This window comes from Anneissia japonica, unplaced genomic scaffold (assembly GCF_011630105.1).
Source record: "Anneissia japonica isolate Jap-2015-1 unplaced genomic scaffold, ASM1163010v1 scaffold287682_len70226_cov148, whole genome shotgun sequence".
Classification (NCBI taxonomy): Eukaryota; Metazoa; Echinodermata; class Crinoidea; order Comatulida; family Comatulidae; genus Anneissia; species Anneissia japonica.
Window position 1 is genome coordinate 48,404 of NW_022729070.1, and position 16,203 is coordinate 64,606.

The 16,203-nt window shown below is 34.2% G+C and overlaps 1 protein-coding gene across 1 annotated transcript in view; it reads right to left on the reverse strand.

The window, feature by feature from the left end:
* Positions 1–15,396, reverse strand: part of LOC117114648 (mediator of RNA polymerase II transcription subunit 1-like) — a 57,276-nt gene extending 41,880 nt beyond the window's left edge. The window contains exons 1-2 of the mRNA XM_033258342.1: positions 14,776–15,396; positions 4,097–4,154 (exon numbers count right to left, since the gene is read on the reverse strand). Of these exons, the coding sequence (XP_033114233.1) occupies positions 4,097–4,149 (53 nt within the window). The 5' untranslated portion in view covers positions 4,150–4,154; positions 14,776–15,396. The remainder of the gene's footprint in view (positions 1–4,096; positions 4,155–14,775) is intronic.
* Positions 15,397–16,203: the final 807 nt, after the last annotated feature.

Sequence of the window (16,203 nt, forward strand, 5' to 3'; positions counted from 1 at the left end):
GAGATAACTCAGTGGACCCCTGTGAAATCTCGGAAAGTTTACAAGGATTTTGCTTTCACACTCATCCAAACCTGGTTACAACTTGTTACAAGTTGTTAAGTTGTTAATATTTGCAAAATAGCATCAGTGTGAGATGAGTATTAGGGGAAGAATTTCGTCATGTAGTCTATTTTATACTGGGAGTTGCAAAGGAAATTATGATTATGGCACTTCTAGATTCCCGGAAATGGCACTCATTTAAACTTGAAATTTAAATATATTTTTTTTTTATTTTGACAAATGTCCTGGACGGCTGGGCACCCCATTCCTACTGGATTAATATGATATATTTCCTACAGTTCATGTCAGAGGCACATTATGCTGTTATGTATCAACAAAGCCATTTTAGATCAATTTGCTACAGAGGAGGATCCTATGGGTAGGGGCCTACAGAGGCACCTAAGTGTCGGTGGCCATGCGCACCGCTGCACGAGAGCGCATATGCATTACGCCACTGAGCATGGATAGCTGTTTTGGCATTTTATACATCCTCGTTTAAAAAATCGTGGGAAATATCGGCGTAGGGGATATAGTGTAACGTTTTGTTCATTTTCAATCAATAGAAAATTCAAAATTAGTGAGCGGTAAAATAATCGAGCTCTCCTTTTCCCCATTGACAGGTCCGCCACTGAACTCATGGGCACACTTCCCTTTCTTAATCCCATTAACACTTCTCAAATTTTTCTCCCTCTTTTTTTTTTATTTTTCGGAGGGACTGACGGGGGACCCCCTACTGGATCCGGCACTGATCACCTGTTCATGTACTGCAGTTTCATAATACTGTACTGTCAGATCGTTCAACCAATACTTTTTAAGAAATTTAAACATTATAATTAAACATATATCATGAGTAAATGTTTTATTGAAATTAATGCTACCTGACACTAATTTTAGGGGTCGACTTAGTTCTATCTCCAGAGCTGTTGGGAAGTAAATAAACATCAAGTGACAGCAGGAGGAGTTAACAATTGTTGGAACGGTCTTAAAACTATGAATTACACAATTATAAATATTTCATTTACTGTGTTATTTTTACAATATAACATCATGTGAATGCTATCTATTGGGCTAAATTTAGATAGGCCTAAGTCCCTAGGCTAGACCATTGTAGTATAAAATAGGCCTTTTTCACGCTGCGGAGACATCTTCGATCGATGACAAACAGTGCTGAGCAGCGAAGCATAACCAATCAAAATAACATAGCGTTTCGACCATATTATTAGAGGTCATTTTACTGAAAAAATCATAAATCCTTAACGGATTTATGTTCGTAAAGGATATATTTACTTATTGGTATCAATAAAAAAAATTTGAAAATTTGTTTAGTCTGTCAAATCTCTGCTCTGATGATTGTCACCGTTTTTTCGGGCTCAATTTTTTTGATGTACACATTCACTTGGAGCATAAGTCGACCACACAATTTCGCGATCTAAGTTTTCTTCCAAAATATCGACTTATTACTCTGGAAAAAATGGGTGTCTATAAAAACAAAGACCGATAACCCAAAAACGAAGACTCCTAATTTTTCTTATTTATTTTTAAATTATTAAACCTGGCTGTCACAAAATCAAAATTACAAAGTTTTTTGGGCATCTGTGAAATTTTCAAGGGTCTTCGTTTTATAGACACCCTATATGGGTGCCTACAAAATGAAGACCAAAGACCGAAAAACAAAGATCCACATTTTTTCTCTCTATCGTGACGAAAATACGGAGCACATCGATGGCTGTGACTACACACCATCAACATGAACTAGCTGTTTATGTCTAAAGAACTACTAATTTTGCCATTTACTTCTATTAATTTACTAATTATTCTTTTCAGGCTGCAACAAAGAGGTGGTTGGGGGAGGGGGAGATGGCGTTCAGATTACGCCACTGACTGCATCATTCTACTATGTTTGGGCCATGTACTGGGGAACTCTTACTTTAGGTCAAGGCTTGCTTTCCCATCATGATGATTAGATTTCAATGGCTAAAGGCCAACTCAGACAGTGTCGGCCGACGCAGCCCGACCAGATTTATCGTCGGGGACAGTCTTAAGCCGTCGTGAGAAATATTAAACATGTTTAATATTCTACGACGCAACTGCCCCCGACACACGCCATCGCGTCTGCGTTTAACTCACGCAGACCCGATGCGACGACAAATCGCGTCGGGCTGCGTCGTACGACGCTGTCTGAGTTGGCCTTTACAGGTAATAAATGACAAGGAGGCAAAGGATCCGGACTTCTCTCCCAGTCGGGAGTCAGTTACAATGTCCCTAGAGGACTCATTGTCAGATTATGATATGTATGATATGATAACTTATTGTTCAATATAAAAAATGGAAATTTGTTTCCTCTTTGGCAATATAAGACATAAACAGATAATATTCGATAAAAACACATGAAAGTACAATATGAGTTAAAAACGATTTAAAAATACATGATAGACAGCACACGATTCTCAGGCATTAGTTCCCCGTTTTACCACAAATATAAAACTCAAAGAGTTAAAAATATAATAAAATGACAAAATTAAAACCTGGTACAAAAGTCTTCTTAAAATTGTTTAAAATTAAAAGTTAAAAAGGGATAAGATATCAAAATTGATTAAAATAGATACAATTACATACTTAGAGTGATAAAAAATTGACAGAGGTATAAATGAGTTGCGGTATCTAGCTAAGCGAACTCTCAGTACACAGAGCCTAATCCCTGAACGATTGTACGTATAATTATTGTGTAGAGGGTGCGTAGTATCTTTCATTATTGCACTTAGTTTAAGCTCTACTAACTTTTCATATAATTCTTCCATTGTTTTCAGATCAATATCACGTCCTATAATTCTAATTATTTTTATTAATCTGTTTTTATTTAATTTAGACATATTACCGTAGAAACATACTAAGTTGAATACTAAAAGTCTTTGAATAACTGATTGATAAAATAAATGAAGAATAGTTCTATCTACTTAGAATTGCATAACCTTCCTTAAAAATTACAGTCGCTGGTTTGTAACTTCAGTTTGTTTATTCCAATTAAGTTTGTTGTCTATAATTTTACCTAAGTATTTGTACTCATCCACTTGCTCTACAAGCTCACCATGAATAGTGTGTGGCATTATAGGGCAGTGGGTTCTTTACAGAAGTCTATTACCATTTCCTTAGTTTTTTTAAATATTTATTTTAAGATAGTTTTCAACAATTTCAGTTACTAAGAAAAATCTTCATCCTGTCCTATTATTATCTTGTACTGTTGTACCAATTTAAGCCATTACCCATAATTTGAACTTAAGACAAATTATTAGGTGCTACGGAAATGTTGTATATTTACTACAGATATCTGAAGACTTGGTTTCTGAAATGAATTTTACTATTACTTGAGAAGTCTGGAAGTGTGATGGAAAGGCCTAGCCAAGATAGCTTAATATTTTTAGAATACGAATACGGATGACATATAGTAATTTATTTCAACTTTTAAATGTAATTAAATGTTAAACAAATAATACACAAAGAAGCAGAGTGTTTTCATGAAATATTCATTGAGGAAATATCAGTTGTATACTACCTATAGCTTTGCTTTTGAAGAAAAAACTATCATTCTGAATTTCGGGTGAAAATTAAGAGTACACGAAAATAAAGGGCATTCAAACTATACAACAATTTTTATAAAAACTCCCAAAAAACAAAACAATGGCCGTATTCGACTGGTCATTCTTCATTAAACCACACTCACCTGCACAATGGTATCCTACTTAACAAAGACGACCAGTCGAATAGAAAACTGGTAAATACTCGCCAAAACAAAATGGCTGCATAGTTACCGCGATACACGCTGCATAATCAAGGCTGATTCGGATTGTGGCAGTATGGGTTTCGAATAAGCCCAATAACAACTTAATATGAAAATAACAATGTTAAAAACACTGCAGTAATAATTCACTACTATTATAACCCTCAATATATTAATTTAGTTTATGTTGTGATGACTATTGTAAAGAACATATTATTTCTTTACTCTATAAACTTGTTTAACATGCCATAAATGAAAGCCATAAATTAAATTTAAACTTACCCAGCTTGTATTGCTTGACTTTTCAAACGTTCCACCATAGTTGGTAAAGACATTGAACCTATAACCAGGAGCAAGCAAAACAACAGCCGTTAGAGCATTTACACTATAGAGATATTATATGACAATCACTGTAATTACACATTTCTAATAAAGAAAATTAACGATTTCTAGAATCAACAGTGCCAAACCTTACAATTTTCCAATTAATGTAATCATAAAATATATAGAAAGAAATTTGTTGTTTAGTATAATGCTTAAGTTCTTTTTAAGAATGTGAAAGACCATTATTTTAGTTTTAGTTTGAAATACAATAATTAAAAAAAAAAATACAAGTGATAGTCTTCTTGAAAACTTGATATCATGCCATAAGCAAGTTTTCCCCACATTTCACATATTATTTTAATGGTCTCTAGACGTTTTTGTAGGTATCTTTGATCATTAGAGTAAGAATGCTTTGATCTTTTGTTTAAATCACTGCTATGTCACCTACTAGAGGTAATGTTTTGATTGGTTAAACACTTTTGGTACTAGTGCATATAAGCTTGCTAATATGGATAATTTTTCATTCCTGATGATGACATGATTAATGTTGAAATATTGAATCCCAACACGATGGCGTGTATTTCAATACTTGGAGTATGTATTATACTTTCTTACTAGACGATCAAACTGTTCCTAATTTGTGGAAAATGTCTACCATTGTACTAACACCTAAAATACTTAAAGCCATGTATATAATCATTATAGACTAATAATACTCACACCCATTCCAATTAAATGCCCAGAGAAAATTGTTAAGTTTAGATTAATAGCAGAAACAAAAGAATCACAATATCAATACCAATTTGTGTATAGAAAGAATAGGGGTGTGGAAGATGCTGTAATTTCTTTAACTCATTAATTGAACAAGAATCTTGAAAATAATGGCTCTCATGCCAAAGTCCTCTTCTTAAACTTCTCATCAGCATTAAATACCCTGGAGCGGATGCAGGGGGGGCGCAGACGGTGCGATCGCGCCCCCGTAAATTGTATTAAGAAAAATAACTGTACTTTATTGTTGATAAGAATACCGATAAGAAATTGTCAAATGTTCTCAACTCAGCCCCAACAATGGTGGGGCTCAGGTGGTATGGACTCTCACGCAGCCCCTACCACCAAAACCTGCATCCGCCCCCAGATACCATCCAAACACACACTGACTACCAAATTAGATTTGAGGAATGTCAACCCATCTTCAAATTTGTGGTTAGCAGACTTCGTTCTCAAATAGTAAAATTTGATAACAGCTTATCAAATCCCCTCTAGCACAGCTGCACCTCGTGGATGTGCTTTATCACCTCTTTTGCTCACACTATATTCCATACCTGCCTAGGAGCTCTAATACACAATGATGATATTGACGATTATAGGAAGACTAAATAAGACTATGAACATTTAATTATTAAAAATGAAGTTGAAATTGTAAAGCAACACAAATATTTAGGTGTATACATGGATGATAAGTTAAATTGATGGTAAGTTAAATTGGTCAATCAGCTAGCCCTCAAGGTGCGGAAGAACGGCACACTGACTCTTCTCTAACAGCACTTGGTCTCGCACCCACTTCGCTTGCCTGCTTCACTTTCATTGGTCTTTTTCATTGGCGCATAGCGACTGCTGTATTATGTGCCTTATAAATCCATTGATTGATTGAATGAAAGATAATTCAGATAAACTAGGTTCCAAATGTAATCAACGTATGTATTTTATGAGGAAAATGATGAAGCCGAATGTTAACTCAGACATCATGTCCATGTGTTATGTATCTATAATTCTCTGTGCTATGCATGTAATGCAAAGCAACTCTTCTAATGTGTGTGTGTGCGCGTGGATATCGTCAGGAAAAAGTTTTCCAACATTTTGCTTAACATCACGACGATGTCAAACAAAAACAGAAAACATGAAGTTCTTTAGTGTTCTGGTCAGTTAGTGGTGTGAACAATTACAAAATATTACTCAATCATATGTCCTATTCAAATGATTAAGAATTAAATGTAATAATATATGTCAGTCATAGCCTACAAAATTAGGGAAAAAATACTTCAATAAGGCTCAATTCCAGTACACATCACAGGGGTGGATCCAGCATGCCGTCGGTCCCACCGAAAAATACAAAGAGAGGGAGAAATAAATTGAGTGTACCCATGAGTTCAGTGGTGGATCCAGCAGTGGGGGAAAGAGAGCTCAATTACTTTACCACTCATTAATTTTATACTGATTGATGACGAACATAGCGCTATATCCCTAACACCAATTTTTTGCAATTATTTCATAAATCAAGATTTTAAAAAGGCCAAAAGACAGACACCTAATATGGGGGTTTTTTAGCTATTACAACGGAATGTACTACCAGACCCGTATGCAGGATTTTGTCAGGCGGGTGAAAATTTGTGGAAAGTGGACCAAAATGGCTGGGGCTGCCTAGGAACAGAGCCCATTTGGGATCAAGTAGACGGAGGTCGTAATAGATTTTTAAGATGCAATGAACAGTATTAAACGTTTTCATGAAGGTCCAGAAAATGGGGGAGGGGGTGCTAGGGAGGAACCTTCAGAGATGGAAGATTGATACTACCTAAGCCTTAAATTAATTACACTACGTCACTAATATCATTAAATTTAAAGTTAAATTGTTAATAAATGGAGGTCAAATAAAATAAATCCCTACATATTTGACATACACATAACCTAGATGTGTAAGTGCCACTTAACCACGTGGTGTTTCGGATTTTCCACTGCATATGTCAACATACACATAAAATTATAGCACAATGTAAATAAAACACTAATTAAATTTACAATGTAAAAGAAACTAGATTTGAACTCGTTTGGTGATCCGCCGTACTTTGACCCTCATAAAGCGCGGCGGTGCTGATTGAAAAGTTTCATAATATGCTAAAATATGCTGTAATTAGTTCTTTAAAAAGAATAATTTTGAGCACTTTCATAGATTTACGCATGCGTACAAGTATGTCTTATGCCCGTGAGCAAGGTAATGGCACAAAAAGTGACTCCTGATATGAACACAGTGTCAGGAACACAAAATATGTAACAAAACGTGATTTCCGGTTTCAGTACGTACTGTGTGCGTGGAAATGAACATATGGCGCGTAAATATGGAAAGTTTTGGAATGCTGAAAATGACCCGAAACGTTCTTTAAACTATCTGATATTGAAAATAGCGATATTGAGAATTTTCAAATTTTAACACACGCACACGTATTTGTGCATGTACAGTAATGGCACACGAAATTAAACATTGTCAAGTGTTTTTAAAACCGTCTGTTAGTTGGTAATGCCACACAAATTTTCCCTTCAAATAACCTATATATATAAGTCTGATAGCATCGAAATACAGTCTGCTGCGCTCTCTGTGTTCAATTTTTTACATCTTTTAAGAATGAGAGATGAAAGTGCTCTAAAAATTCATTCTTTTTGAAAATGCTGACGTGATCAAAATGAAAAATAAAGAAAGAGAATTGATTTAGCTATAACATACTCACAGGTGGGAGACAATCAATCAAGATAAGCGAGATACGTTCAAACGAGTATAAAAAGTAATGACGTCATATATAAAAATTCAGTTTTTTCTTAACTCAAATGGCAATATGATGAAGTCACAATGTCCGATCAGCCATTATGATCTATAAAATTGTGTCTAAAACTCATGTGCTTTCAGAATATGTAATAAAAATTGGGGGTCACCTTTCATCCTAAGGAGCTATAACTGATTTAAAATATTCATGGTTTTATGCATATATAAATGTTGACGCACGCGTACTAGCACGCTAAGAAGCGCGAACAGAAAATTGATGGTGGCGCTGCTCAGTGGCAACATCACGGCTGAATTACAAGCGTCAATTAAGCTCTCTTGTTCTTGTTTTTCCACAAATTTTATAGTCTGTTTTTGGTGTTCTTCTTAGTAAGCATGTATTGTGGAAGTAATTTGCTTGTTTGTGGACTTTATCTTTATTGCTTGTGATGCGTTGTTGTGTTTTCTGTGTTAACGTAAACGTCCTCAGCAACGGACGAATTCACACTGGACTGATCTATAGTAGAGATACGTTACTAGCCCTAAGACCAAAGGCCTCCGCTACTACGCAGGATTTAAGATTGCTTGAAGAAGTTAGCAAAGTAAATAACCGGGATAACAATAAAAGGCCCAAAGCGAGGAAGAGAGGTAAGAAGGGAGGTATACGACAGAGACTAAGGAAAAATAAATATCTTCTAGCATTACCTACAGTAGTCTTATCAAATGTACGGTTGCTACAAAACAAAATGGACGAAGTTTGGACATATGCTCGATATGATCGGATTTTTAGAGAAGCAAATCTATTATGTTTTACTGAAACATGGTTGAGTGAAAATATCCAAAATACTAGTGTTGATATTGAGGGTTTCACTTTAATTCGAGGAGATAGGACTATACATTCAGGAAAAAGTGTTGGTGGAGGTGTGTGTTTTTTTGTAAACAAAAGGTGGTGCAACATAAGCGTTGTTTGTGATAAAATATGTATACCTGACATTGAGTTGCTTACAATTTCACTGAGACCGTTTTACTTCCCGCAGGAATTTCCACAACTATTTGCTACAGCCGTGTATATACACCCAAAGGCCAATCCTACTCGCGCAGCTGAGGTATTATCTGATAGTATGCACAAGCTGGGAACGTTATCGCCTGATGTGCCACGTCTGATACTAGGAACTTTAATCAACATAATTTGAAAAAAGTATTTAGAAATTATCAGCAGTAAAAGGAAGTGTATTTGATCAGTTATACTCTTATTTAGAAAAAGAAAAGTTGATTTATGAAAACCAGTCTGGATTTAGGCCAAACTTTTCTACTGTTTCAGCATTAATTAATATTACAGAGGATTGGATAGAGGCGATTGATTCAGGAAAATATGTTGGACTCATAATGATTGATCTTAAAAAAGCTTTCAATACGGTCGATCACGAAATTTTAATTGAAAAGCTAGAACATATTTGTCTTAACAAAAATGTCATAAGTTGGTTTAAGAGCTACTTAAGAAATCGTATCCAAATTACTAATGTGAATAATGTCTCATCCAGTAAAGATAATAGTGTTTGTGAAGTACCCCAGGGGTTAATCCTAGGGCCTTTGTTATTTTTACTGTATATTAATGATCTTTCTAAAATTGTACAAAATGTAAAAATTAGCATGTATGCGGATGATACTGTTCTGTATTTATCATCTGATAATGTGACAGAAATGACTGATAAAATTAATATTGATCTCGACAACATTGCAAACTGGTTGTATTGTAACAAATTAAACTTAAATATCAATAAAACAGAATTCATGGTAATTGGAACACACCAAAAATTGGCAAAAAAGAGTTTTAAAATTGAAGGTACATGCTTAAAAAGAGTTCATAAATGTAAACATTTAGGTATTGTAATTGATGAGCATCTTTCGTGGACAAAACAAATTGAACATAAAATATGTTATAATAAAAAATAGTTAAAAATAAAATATTACCAGGCCTTTTTTATCTTAAGAAATCTAGTGAAATTGTTCCAAAATCCATTCAATGCACACTTTACAAAACTATTACTGCCCCACACTTCCAGTATTGTAAAGTTGTCTGGGGAAGGTGTAATAGTACTTTAAGTAAAAAGCTACAGGTTTTACAAAATAGAGCTGCCAAAATTATTACAAAGATGTCCAGTTATGATTCAAGCTCTGCAGCTCTCAAAAAATTAAACTGGAACAGGCTTGATACAAACCAGTTTCACAACGAAGCTATTACAATGTACAAGATTATGAATAAATATAAGCTCACAATATCTTATTAACAGATTCAGTTCTAAAGAAAACCCACATAATACCAGATCTAAAGACAAACTTTATCTATGCAAACCTCGAACTGAATACAAAAAGAAAAGTTTCACCTATCATGGATCAAAATTATGGAATTCATTATCAGAAGAAGCAAAAATTGCTAAAGATTTAAAGAGTTTTAAAAATATTGTGTCAAACCTGACCAGTTTTTGAAACCGCAGATTTTATTATTTCAAATTTGAAATTGTTTAAAAGTAGTATTAGTTCCTAATTTTACAGTTGGTAGGTTTTTACTTTTCCATGTTTGTTTTCCTTTTCTTTTATCATATCGGTAGTTTAAGAACACGGCCTCTTGGAAGACCAACCTTTGTAAAAAGATTGAAATGAGTATCCTTGGATAAATAAAGTTATTATTATTATTATATATCATGTCCTACACGGAATAATAAAATATTAGACTTATGTTATGGTACAGTCCCAAACACATTCAAGTCTGTAGTGCTACCACCGCTTGGTGCCTCAGATCACAAAGCAAAGGAAAAGGTAGTTAAGAAAGTCAAACTGTGGACTTCAGATAGCATTGAACAGTTAAGAGGATGCTTAGAATGTACAATTTGGGAAACGTTTTATAACTCTTCGTCAGATTTAAATGAAATGGTAGATGTAATAACCTCATATATAAATTAATGTGTTGAGTCGTTAATACCTACAAAATCAGATGTTATATTTGTTAATAATAAGCCATGGGTTACAAAAGATTTCAAAAAATATATTAAACAGAAAGAAACGTATTTTTAAACATGGTAATAAGCATGAATTGAAACAAATAAAGAAAGAGGTTAAAACTGCAGTTCGTAAGGCAAAAGATATGTACAGAAAAAAAATAGAAAGTAAATTTAGTAACGGATGTATTCGTAGTGCTTAGCAGGGAATTAAAGGAATGGCATCAATTAATTTAAATAATGGGCAAAAAAATAAACTTAGCATAGAAGGTGTTGATGACCACTCTCTGCCAAATAACCTTAACAATTTCTTTGCTAGGTTTGAGAAACACGATCTATCTAACGATAAAGTTGGAGACTCATTGCCTGGCTCTGATGATAGGGATTGTATAATTAAGGAGGATCATGTTAGGCGACTACTTAAAAATATTAATGTAAATAAAAGTCCTGGTCCTGATGGTATTGTGGGCAGAACGCTAAAGTTTTGTGCAGACCAGCTTAGTGGTGTTTTTCAACATCTCTTCCAGAAAACTATTAATCATAGCAGAGTTCCGAAGCTTTGGAAAGACTTTATAATAAAACTTATTCCCAAACAGGCAGTAATTAGACAACTCAATGATTTGCGCCCAGTTGCGCTTACATCTGTTGTCATGAAGATCTTTGGAAAATTGTGAAAACATTCAATACGTCTGTAGTGGAACCCAAACTCAATCCTCTTCAGTTTGCTTACAGGTCTGGAAGAAGTGTTGAAGATGCAAAACTTTTTTTGTTAAACAAGCTGTATACACACTTAGATTTTCCAAAGTCCCATGCTAGGTGGTTGTTTGCAGACTTTTCTTCTGCTTTTAATACTATGCATTCTTTTATTTTAGCTAATAAGTTAATTTCTAATTTTGGATTTCAACGTAATTTTGTTTTATGCATTATTAGTTTTCTGACCAATAGATGTCAAAGAGTTCTTGTTAATCAAACATACTCTGATTTAATTACAAAAAGCATAGGATCTCCCCAGGGTTGTGTCTTTTCTCCTCTCCTTTACATCATATATACAGATGACTGCCACAGCAGACTTCATGACAGTTATTTGGTCAAGTTCGCTGACGACACAGTGTTATTGACTCTTCTTCGAGATTCTAAAGAAGATCACGGTGCTGCACTGGATGATTTCATCCAGTTTTGCAGAGAATCTCATCTAGAGCTCAATGCTAGCAAAACCAAGGAGATGATTGTTGACTTTAGGGAGGAGAAAGTACATAATTCTCGGAAATCCTTTATTAATAATAAGCCTGTTGATTTTGTTCATTCTTTTAAATATTTGGGGACAATTTTTGAGGATAATCTTTCTTGGGAACTTAATACAGATACCATTGTCAATAAAGGACAGCAGAGACTTTATCTGTTAAGGAAACTAAACTCAATTAATGTTGATAAACATATTCTTAAGATTTTTTATAACTCATTCATTGAAAATGTCCTCTCTTTCTCCTTTATCTGTTGGTTTTACAATCTTAAGGTTAGAGAGAAAAATTCACTACATGAAATAGTTAACTTAAGTTCTAAAATAATTGGTTGCCAGCTGCGTAGTTTATCTTCCCTTTGTAATAGACAGATTTTAGATAAAAGTAAAACTATCTTAAAAATCAATTATCATGCAATGTTTAATGATTTTGAGCTTCTACCACATGGGCGTCGTTTCCGGTGTCCGGTGAGTAAAACAAATAGATGTAGAAATTTGTTCCTACATGTTTCCGTTCGACTCCTTAATAATGAGTAGGGCTATTTTTTATAATTTTTTAAATCAACGATTCTTTTTTTTCATTGTATATTTTTCTGTGTTTTATATTTTTAATGTCATGTTTTTATGATGCTTGTAATGTTGACCTGATTTGAATTGCCCCATGTGGGATTATTAAAGATTTATTGAATTGAATTAAGATACATAACATTCAACCTTGACCTGAAGTTTATGCTCACCTAAGATGATTTAGAAATGACGATTAGTTAAGATGATATGGGCTCATCAATGTTTTGAGGAAAGAAAGATGGGGGGGGGGTCAGAAAAAACATTTTTTTACCTTGATGACGTCATCAAAAAGTAAAAAGAAGTCATGTATTTAAAAGAAAATTGTCTCAGCTATAACATACTCAAAGTTGGAAGACCATCGACCAAGGATAAGCAAGATACGCTCAAATGCGCATTTTCAAAAATGACGTCATCAATAAAATTCAGTTTGTTGAATAGGCCTATGATAATCCATCAGCATTATTTATAAAAAGGAGTGCACTAAGTTAGTAGTTGTACCAAACTCAGTAATTTTGGCCAATTCTCGATATTTAGTCTAAAAATTGTTTTGGTCCTTCTTCAATCAAGATGTACCTTCTACTTTTGACTTGGATTTTGATCTATAAATAATGCTGTTTTAGGCCATGTTTTTGGATCTGATTTTCCTAGGCTACAACAAGCTAGAATTATCCAGTACTCACCTGGAATGCTTTTACGCATTCGATCGCATGCCAAGCACCTGGACATTGCTCGTGAAGTGAAAACAATATGCTATGAGCTGAAAATACATCGACGAACACGACGTGGACGTAGTGCGGGAAAGGGTGTTCATAAAGGGCAAGGAAAAAGACAAGTTGATGGGCCTAGGGCTAAGCATGGTCTTAATGCAAGTATTGGTTTAAAATGTTTTTTGTTTAATGCACATTCTGTATGTAATAAAACAACAAGAAACTATTCTTGAAAATAACTCTGATCTATGTGTTTTGACTGATACATGGTTAAATCCAGGAGACACCGCCATAACATCTGAATTAACTCCTTCCGATTATAACTGTTTCCTGTTTGCTCGAGAAGGACGTGGAGGTGGTGTTGCAATTATCACTAAAAATAGTCTTAACTTCAACGCTGTTGAGTGTCCCGTTCCTTCCTCATCAAACATCGAGTATGTGAGGTTTACTCAAAATTAAATCGTCTTCGTTTCGTTGGTGTGTATCGTCCTCCTGGATCATCAAAAGCATGTTTTATCGAAGAGTTTGAGAATCTTGTTGATTACCTGATGACGAGGCCTGATAATTATGTTATTTTGGGAGATTGTAATCTACATATGGATGATACTGATGCCTTTTATGTTAGAAAATTGAATGACATTCTTTCTGATCGTGAACTGATTCAACATGTTTCTGGATCCACTCATGATTTTTGGTCATACATTGGACCTTATTATCACCCGAAATCAAATTATTTCGAAGGTTGAAATTGTCGATAATATCATGCTTTTGTGTTTTTCAATGTTGATGTTCCCATTGAGAAAACATCAACAAAAGCAAAATTTATCAGGGATGTAAAATCTATCAACATTTCACAATTTAAGGATGAACTGGTTCATGATCTGCACAATCATGATCTGTCGGATGTTAATGTCTCAGCTAACTTTTTCAATGATTCTATTTTTGAGGTTTTTGAGACACATGCACCGTTAAAGGAAGTTAAAGTTCGAGACAAAAAACACCGAAATTGGTACAACAAAACCGTCCGTCAGGAGAAAAGAACACTTAGAAAGCTTGAACGCTGTTGGCGAGTGACTAGAACTGCTGCTGATCGCGATGAGTATGAACGCCAGTTGCAAGTTTTTGTTAATACTTTAGAAAACTCTAAAACAGAATGTATTAAATCTAAAATCGATTTATGCTCTGGGGATTGCAAGAAACTCTTTAATACTGTAAGATATCTTACCAATAATAAAAAGGCTGCAATACCTACCTGCTCCGATAACTTAGAACTTGCAAACATATTTTCAAAATATTTCATGTCAAAAATTGAAAGTATCCGTTCAAAATTTCCACCTTTAGATATTGATTTAGCACTCTCATATGACGTTAAATGTTCTGTACACTTTAATTCTTTTAAACAGATTACCCTTAAATGTTCATGTTCACTTGATCCTATTCCGACAAATCTTTTAAAGAAATGTTCAGATATAGTTTCACCATATATCATGAAAATTATTAACTCATCTTTATCCAATGGAATTTTTCCTGAATGTTACAAAACGGCCTTGGTGAAACCCTTAATTAAAAAACACAACATTGATATAGAAATCATTGCTAATTACCATCCTATATCCAATTATCATTTATTTCCAAATGTATTGAGAAATGCGTAGCGTCTCAAATATCGAACTATCTCAGCCAGCATAATCTTAAATACATCTATCAATCTGCTTACAAACCGTTCCACTCCACTGAATCTGCCCTTAATTCCATTCTTAATGATATATTCTCCTTTATTGATATGAGTAAATCAGTCGTTTTTGTTCAGTTAGATTTATCTGCCGCTTTTGATACTATTGATCATTCTATTTTCATCCGTAGACTCGCTTTCCAGTTTGGTTTTACCGATGTTGTCCTTCGTTGGTTTTCTTCTTTTCTTTCATCCCGTTTTCAGAAAGTTAGTATTGATGATTCAGTTTCTGAACACGTGCCCCTGTATTATGGTGTGCCGCAAGGGAGTGTGTTTGGATCGCTTTTATTTCTTCTTTATATGTCACCTGTTTCAAATATCATACAATCTCATGGACTTCATTTCCATTTCTATGCTGATGACATTCAAATATTCACTCCTTTTAACCAGTCAAACGCTTCATCTAAAATTGAGAAAGTTCAAAATTGTGTCATTCATATTCATAAATGGATGACCAGCAACATGCTTAAATTGAATCCATCTAAAACAGAATTTATTGTGTTTCATTCAAAATTCCGCCCAGAAACCTCAATTTCAGTCCATATACATTGATGACATTCCCATTAACCCAGTTTCATCTGTTTGAAGTCTTGGCGTTATTCTTGATGAAAGTCTTACGTTTGTTCCACATATATCTGCGCTCTGTAAATCTTCTTTCTTTTTTATGTAATCTTTGGAGAATACGAAAGTTTCTTTCATATAAATTAGCCGAAGTTTTAGTCCATGCCTTCATTTCATCTAAGTTAGATTATTGCAACTCACTTTTTATTGCAATACCCGATACCACAATTCTGCATTTACAAAAAATCCAAAATTCTGCTGCTCGCATTGTTTCACTGATCCCAAGACGTCAACATATAACACCAGCCCTGAAGCATCTTCATTGGCTTCCCATTAAACAACGTTGTATTTTAAAATTGCTTCTTTTGGTATATAAGTTACTTCCGTTTCACAAACCATTATATTTGTTGCATCACTTAAAATGTCATCTTCAAAAAAACTTTTGACAATTCCATCTCCTCGAAACAAAACCAAAACATATGGTCAACATGCTTTTTCTGTTCAAGCTCCTTCTCTGTGGAATTCTCTTCCTTTTTCTGTTCGTAATTCGCCTAATTTATATTCTTTTAAGAAGAACTCAAAGTTTCACCTTTTTGAGAAATGTTACTGAGATTGTTTTCTCCTGCGCCTTTGATAAATTTTTGAATTGGCGCTATATAAATGTTTATTATTATTATTATTATTCAGATGCCAATATGATGATGTCACAATGTCCGATCAGCCATTATGATCTATAAAA